The following is an 8,212-nucleotide window of genomic DNA, read 5'->3' on the forward strand; positions in this document are numbered from 1 at the left end:
CCCACACTGGCGTCGGTCCCCCCCCCCCCCCCCCCCCCGCGGCTGAAGTGCTTTCCACACTTTTCCTCGGATCCCCGCTGCCTGTGCCCGGGAGAGCAGCGGAGATCCAGAGAGAAACTGAGACCCTGTGTGATCTGTACCAATCCTCTGTGTGCAGGACAAACACTCCAGCTGATCACTCCAGTGTTTGTAAATAATTGGGGACACATAGTACTATGTGTCCCCAGTTATGAATGAACAGGATTTGCATCACTTCCTATTCATTCATGAGTTTCTCAATGTGGAGAAGCACTCTGTACAGAGGCTCCTACTCCATTCAGAAACTGGATGATAGTAAATAGTTTCTGAATGAATGGGAAGCCTCTGTGCTTTCCATTCATTTAGAACAGAGGCTGCAGAAAGAGTTTGTGTCCTCAACTTCTTTTTCTATTTTAAAAGGGAAATATTAGGGGGGCTGTTTAGACCCCTAATATTTCCCAGAAACCCCCCCAAACAGGAAAATTAATTAAAATTAAAAAAATTAAAATTAAATAAAAAATAGTAAAAAAAAAAATCCTGAAGGCAGGGTGCTGGGTGATATCACACGCCTGTTGGGGAGGCACGTTTTTTTTCTTCAGGCGCAAAAGGAGCTAGCTACGGCTATGCTCCCGCGATGCTAGTGTGACTGCAGGCTGAATGTGTTAGACGCCGCAGACGGAAAGGGGCAGGGCACCTCTCCCCGTGTGCAACGTCGGCCACATTCGACCCCACGAGCACCGCGGGAGGACAGGACGCCGGCGCCTCTAGCGTAGCGTAGATGGACACATCACTTCTGCATTCAGATGTCGGAGGGAGATCAGCAAGGAGGAAGATGCTGATCTTTCTCCTGACACCCACCCTAGTTGGTCCCGGGCCGCAGAGGGGGCAGCGAAGCCCAGGAGGGGGGACGGCAGCGGTTGGTGGTGATGGCGTGGCAGGGCAGCACATACAAGCCATCAGAAGCCGCCGATTGCTTTTATTTGTAACAGAAAAAAAAAGCCGTTTTATTTACAGCGACCGCCAATGGGAGCTTGCTGTCCGTGTGGTTTTTTTTACAACGGGCGAGCGGCAAGCTGTTAACCACTTCCCGGCCAGCCGTTGTAAAAAAAAACGGCCGGCCAGGAGCTCTGTAGATCTCGCGCACGCACGAGCGGGAAATGCCGACATTTGAAAACAAGCAGACTTCCACATTCTTGTGTCACCCCCCAAATGTAAAGTAACAAATTAAAAATAATTAAAATGTTTTTTTTTTAAGTCCCCCCCCATACATACAGCAAACGGGCACATGTTACATATCGTCGCGAACGTCGGAATGAGAGCAATACTTCTAGGGCTATCAATCACCAATAACACTAAACTGATGAGCTGTAAAAGCTTTTAAAGCGTCGCCTATGGTCAATTTTGGGTATGGTAGTTTTTTGCGATTTCGCGGGTGTGCGCAATTTTAAAGCATGACAATGTCTATTTACCTGACGTGACCCTGTCTTTTATATTTTACCAAAAATATGGGTGATAATCATTGTTTCCTAATCTAATGGGGGGAAAAAACTTTTTCCCCAAAATGTTCAATAATTTTTCCTTAATATAGTAAAAAATAAAACCCGCAGTGGTGATTAAATACCACCAAAAAAAAGCTCTATCTGTCCCCAAAAAATGGTATAAAATTCATTTCAGTACAGCGCTGCTTGACGGAATAAACGTCAAAGTATCGCAGCGCTGAATACTGAAAAATGGCCTGGCCAGGAAGGGGGTCTAAACACCTGGTCTTGAAGTAGTTAAAGTACAACTATACTTTGATTTTTTTGATTTTTTTTCCTTTTTAATTAGTTGCTCTTAACCCCTAAGTTCTGCCTACCTAGTCCTATACTTGCCTTCAGCCACAAATCCAACTAAGTAAAAAAAAAAAAAAAAGTAACATCGCTCTTTCACTGCCTTCGACGTAACTATTATGTTGGCAGCAGCGCTGGCATGTTAAGTCATTTTTGTCCTTTATAGCAGCCCATAGTTTGTTTTCCCCTTTTGTCTGCAGGCTGCCAACTTTCTTGTAGAAGTGATTCAGGTGACTGCGAAGTTAGAGAGAATGGAATGAGGGGAATTCCCCTCTTAAACAGTTGTCCCCAAAACAGGGATCCCCTTTGGAAGATTGCTTATTACCTCTTTTGGGGACAACTTTAACATTTTGGATTTCCAGACATGTGCATCTGTGCTGTGTCGATGAGCTCAGAAGTGGCCATCAGTGTGGATTAGGCAAGCGCAAAAGTGTTTGTTAGTTCAGTGTCAGTGATGGCAGAAGTGCGCGTTGTTGGGCTGTTGGTGAATGCAAGTGCAGGAGTGCACATTGGTGTGGTGTTGGCAAGTGCAAAAGTGCTTGTTGGTGTGGTGGGCTGTAGACCTGGATGTGCAGGCGCTATTTTCACTCAAAATGTGGAGGCCTGGACAGGGATGTGGTGGCTACACTTGACTACAGGAGATACAAACGACAGAGACAGACAAATCAAAGCAGTAAGCCCGGATATGTAAAGTGACTATGCCAGCATGGATCTGCTTCAGTGTTTGGTGTGATCAGATAGAAAGAGGTAAGAAGGGGTAAATGGCAGGATCACTAGGCATTTCTATGGAAGTGATTGGAAAAAACAGGTTAGATTTACCTATAGGACTAGATGAAAACACATACAGATATTCATTGTTGGGGTAACCTACTGTACACTATAACACTTTTGCTGCCAGGGCCGTTTTTCACTCGCAAGTTAAAAGGCAGAGGCCCTGTAGAACAAAATGGTGTCAGTTACAATATTTTATATGTCTTGCTTACAATATTTTATGTCGCATATTAGGGCAGCTGTTAAACCCAAATTTGCAGAAAAAAATACATTTACGTTAATTTAGGTGCATATAAACGCAACATTTTACCCAATTGTTTTGTAAACTATAAAAGTAGATAGATACCAAACATGTCAAACTTCAAAATTGTGTGCACCCGTGAAATGGCCAAAAACTTAGGAACCCAAATTTGCCTATAGGTTACGCCTTAAAGGCTTTTACAGGTCATCCTTTTAGAGTTGTAAAGAAAAAATAAAAACTTGGCATACAGATCTAAGTGCAGTATAAAAGTAACTGTTTAGTAGGTTAAAAGTAATGCACTTGCAGGATATCTAAAAACATCTCGCCTGTCGCACAATAAATGGAAGTCCGATCTCACTGCTGATCCAAGATTGTTCTCAGAATGGAAGGCAAGTGGAGAGAGCAGAGTCCAATCCAGAAAGATTCCAGATCACCTGTGCTGGAAGACAAAGATCTGATCCAATGGCTGAGCAGTGCTGTATCTGGTTCTCCTAAGGGGGGGGGGGATTTATTAAACAGTTACTTTTATACTGCACTTAGATCCATGCGCCGGGTCTTTGCTTTCTTCACAGTGCTGTTACATGGATCCCCATCCAACTAACTGGATCAGTGCATACACCTTCTCTGGATTAACTACCAGTATAACTGGAGCTCCTTTAAGACTATTAATACACAGTCCAGAAACAATCGATCTAGTTGCGCAAGTTGGTGACTTCTGTTTTATCTATTTAGAGTTAACCATAAATAACCAGGTGCAGTGAAGCTTCCCGAATCACTACCATTGTAATGCCGACAGCTGTCCACATGTAAACAAACCCCTAGCTTCAATAACAACCTGGGAGTCTGCTGCTGCTGACGTATGGTAGAAGTTGGCGACAGAGAAAGGGTTATGTGGTTAGTGTTGGGTTTCTTTCTATCATACGTGCTACTTTTGAGCAGCTGAGGGAGATATTTGACTTCAGCCATAACCTTGTGGTAACTCTGTTGGATTTTCTATCTCACTGCTCCTGTTCAGGAGCAGTGAAATAGAAACACATTTTACGTTGCATTTGTGTGCGCCAAAATTGATCAATGTGTTCCAGGATTCCACACAGGGTCTGCTACATTTATATCTTACGATTGGGGAGCCACTGAAGACCTACTACAAACTGTGACTACCTTATAACCTGTCTGTATCTAGCATTTACATTAGTGTGTTTGAGAACATCCAAAATGGCACAGACAACATACGCAGTAGTAACACTACTTTCGAAAAGCCGCTACCACACATGCGCACAGTAAGGGGGCTTTTTGGCGCAGTAGAGGTGCCATTTTTTTGTTCTTAAAAGGCAACCATGTATACTTTTGTATGTTCACAAAGATACTGTTGTGCATGTGTGCCGTGATGGATCAGTGCCATCTTCCCAGAGTTATGTTCTGCAGGGGCTATAGAACCCTAAAAGAGACCTGACCTGAATAGATAAATCCATCTCCCTTCCTAACCTGTTCAACCTTGTGCAGCTCCATGTACAAATTACTTGTGATCATTTTACACTTGTAATCTGTGTATGAGGCTGAAACATCAGGGGGAAACTTAAACTCCCTTTTTTACTACCGGTACTTGTATTTATTTCTTTTCTGTACTGTTGTGTTATAATAATGTTCTCTGTTTATGTAGGAAGTCTGCCAAATCCCGAAGCCGTAGTCCCATCTATTCAAGAAAATCCTCCTCATCTCGTAGTAAGAAACAAAAGTCTCAGTCCCAAAGTCGCCATTCCAGTATTTCACCTGCCCGCTTGCCATTGAACTCCAGCTTGGGCGCTGAATTGAGCCGAAAGAAAAAAGAGCGGGCGTTAGCTGCTGCAGCAGCTGGTAGAGACCCTAAAGGAGGTCCGTTGGTAAAAAAAGAGATTGGAGATGGAAGAGGACTCCAAACGTCGGATACCAAAAAGGCAAACAAAAATCTTAAAGTGGACAAATCTGTGTCTGATACAGAGCTGTCAATAGCAGCAAATGTAGATGCAAAGGTATTATCTATTTCCACCAAGTCCGAGGAAAATGAGAAGAAGCTACCAGTGAAGGATGTGAAGCAATCGGGAGTAAAAGATGGTAGAGCTGCTCCGGTCAAAGAAGAAAGTTTGACACCAAAGGAGGGAGTGACAGACAAAGAGAAAGAAAAAGAGATCCCACTGCCGCCTCCTCCTGTGCAGTCTCCACCACCACCTTTACCTGCTTCCTCTCCACCTCCCCAGACTCCTCCACTTCCACCTCTTCCTCCTTCACCAGCTGTACCTGTACAACCTCCACCTCCTCTCCCACCTCCTCCTGCTTTGACAACCCTTTCTATTTCTATCACCGTGGCTGCCTCAGTAACCTCCTCCACCCTTACACGTTCAACAGTATCCACTCAGGCAAACACACAGCCTCCAACTATCTCTTCCACTAAGCCAGTTCCAGCTGTCAGTCTTGCTATCCCTCATATGAAAACTTCAACACTTCCTAATTTACCCCTGCCACCCTTATTGCCTGGAGAAGATGACATTGAGAGGTGAGTTCCTGGTTTTGTCAGGATTGGGCTAAGCTGCTGTATGGTTTATCAGGATACTCGGTGATGGTCTCATACAAAGTAGTGTGCCGCTTTTAGGATTTCTAATTGGAATGCTTTTATATTGGCAAATGTAAATTTGCTGAGTGGTTTTTGCCGCTTTTGATTGCTTTGATGACAAACGGAGCTTCCCGAAGCTGAATAAGGTAGGCCTGATTATTCTTCACTAATGCTATACCAATACCCGAGCAGAGGTGGTATGGTTCAGGCAAAGTCTTTATCTGTCAATATGAGGTACATTATTAAGACAAGCAGCATACATGTAAAAATGTCAAATTATTTTATGCATTTTAAACAAGCTCTTCTTGTTGAATGTCCTTTAAGTGCTAGGTGTGGTTTAGGTGTCCTACTTACCTGAAACTTAAGTGTAAATGATTTTTAGTAGGGCTCTAGGTGGTGAGAATATTACAATATTACTGTGCCACTGTCACACTGATGGCACTTCATGCATTTTACACATATGAAGGATGTTTGCTTCACCAAAGTAATAATTTAACATGACTAGATAGCAACATGGCTGTAATGAATTCAACAGCTATATTAAAGAAAAACTCCCGTAAAACTTTTTATAAACCCTTGCATTGGGGCTACCCCTGTACTGTAAGGGTTAAGTGCTTGTTTGTGTCTAGGGAGAAAAATAAGTTATACTCGCCCAAAGCTCTGAGCTGGCCAGGTGTCGGTGCTCCTTCCTGCCTCTCTCCTCCTCTTTCACAGCAGCAGTAGAATATTCCTCGGTGTCCTCACGTCTGTACACTGTGTAGAGACTTTATTGATTTATGGGACCTTAGACCGCTGCAGAGAAAGGGGAAAGATGCAGGGGTGTGGGAATAAAAAAAAAAAAAAATACTTGTCCATGGGCTAAAGCGGGGGCCCAGGCTACTTGTCCCTCATGGCAATCTACTTGTCCCGGTACAAAAAAATTGTTTTAATTCACTGTGCTAAGAAGTGCTTCTCATTGGTCAGCATGGTCATCTGACCACACTGACCAACGAGTGCTTGCAATTTGTCAGTGAAATTCAAAATGTATAGCGCAGTACAGGGTACAGATCGTACCCCTGTACTTGCGGAGGGAAAGGACTGTTTGCCAAAAGGCAAGTATAGCGAGGTGGAGGGGAGAGGGGGCCAGATTCAGTCGGTAATTCCATTTTCCAAAATGACCTGAGAAAGTGAACTTACCCTTTGATGTACATTGTGCATTGAAGAGTTCTGCTGCCTGGCTTCCACAATATGGCACACAGTGGAATGGAGGCAGCACTCAACGCACACATACAATGTCCTACGTGTGCGTTTATTTGCATGCAGATGGCGGGGGCAGCCGAGTTGGTTTTATTTTTTCTTTCTTATTTTTTTAATTTGATATATTTTATTTTATTTTTTTATTTTTTCACCTAGCTTTATTCCCATCACATAGGGGCTTAAAAGCCCCTACATGACAGTTTAAAAGGTGACAGGTTCTCTTTATGGAGTCTGCTCTTCAACACAGAACAGATAATCTGTGCAGTTTGTGACAGCTGTGACAGGTGATGCTGTGATTACAGCGATTCGGTCTCGCTGATCACCGAGAGCAGAGCGGAAAAACGGACGTTCTTTGCTCTGCTCCTTAGTCGCCATGCTGAGCTCATATGCAGTGGTCCCAGGTCCCCCCCCCGAAGATCGGGGGACCACAAAAACCACGCCAGTGAGGGGGGACAGACAAGCTGGTACAAGTGATCTGATCAGATCATTTGCATAAAATCTGCAGCGGCTCCCCACTGTACATTTAGCCCTGCTTGACCGAAGATTCTACTTTTAGACTCTCAGAGCAGTGCTGTGTGAATGGTCATGTTAAAGCATTAGATTTGAACAGCAGTAATTGTGGGTGAAGTCAACGACCTTTGATTCCAGAGTTTTCATAAAGGATATTTGCCTGCATTGTAGATGGTGAAGGGGCATCCTCAAGGTTCATAACGGACATCAGTTGGCTAGATATTTGCTCTATCATAATGTGTGCACATTTGTTGGAAAAATCAGACCTGTATGTTTGGGTAAATGATAATCTCGCATCGCTGTCATTCCATGACATTGCTAGGGTAAAAATGAAAACCAGATTGACCCCCTCCAAGAAGAGAGTTTATACTAAGGCCCTTTTCACACATGCTGATCATGAGAAGATCCATGCATGGATCCCCTCCTCATCAGAGCAGTATGGAGCGGATGTCACCACTGTGACATCCGTGTCCATGCAGTTTTTTTCCCCTCCATCTTGCGATGAAGGCGAAACTGCAATTGAAGGACCACATGTTTGTCTATGGAGAATCGGATGTAAATGGATATGTGTCCATTTACATCAGATTACCCCTGGTCTGGCGAAATGGATCTCTGATTCGTTTGTTTTATTGGACCTGGCTGGAGTCGGGGGTAACCAGGTGTAAACGGACGCCTGTCGGGTTACACACGGCTGCCCATAGACTTACATTGGTCATCTGATTGGGTCCGCCTGAAAAAATGATACACAAATATACAGAGCATAACACGATTCAAGAAAGAATACACATGACTTGTATTTGGACCATATTTGTTTATCCTGGAGTTTAGCTTTGATGAACTGATGTGCTATCACTGTTAATAGAGATTGTTGTAAGCATGATATTGCATCCACATTTTTTCCATTTGCTGAGGTTATTGCTTTCATTTACTAAATGAATAAAGACTGTTGACTTTGCAAAGTGAATGTTCCTTGAGCTAAGTAAATAATATGAAACTGTGTTGGTTTTAATGAATCGCTCATGA

General features: G+C 43.5%; 1 protein-coding gene across 1 annotated transcript in view; it reads left to right on the forward strand.

The window, feature by feature from the left end:
- Positions 1-8,212, forward strand: part of CDK12 (cyclin dependent kinase 12) — a 62,432-nt gene that overhangs the window by 13,209 nt on the left and 41,011 nt on the right. The window contains exon 2 of the mRNA XM_018560166.1: positions 4,517-5,386. Coding sequence (XP_018415668.1) covers positions 4,517-5,386 — 870 coding nt within the window. The remainder of the gene's footprint in view (positions 1-4,516; positions 5,387-8,212) is intronic.

Source organism: Nanorana parkeri, unplaced genomic scaffold (genome assembly GCF_000935625.1).
Source record: "Nanorana parkeri isolate BGI_ZX_2015 unplaced genomic scaffold, ASM93562v1 scaffold435, whole genome shotgun sequence".
NCBI classification, from domain to species: Eukaryota; Metazoa; Chordata; class Amphibia; order Anura; family Dicroglossidae; genus Nanorana; species Nanorana parkeri.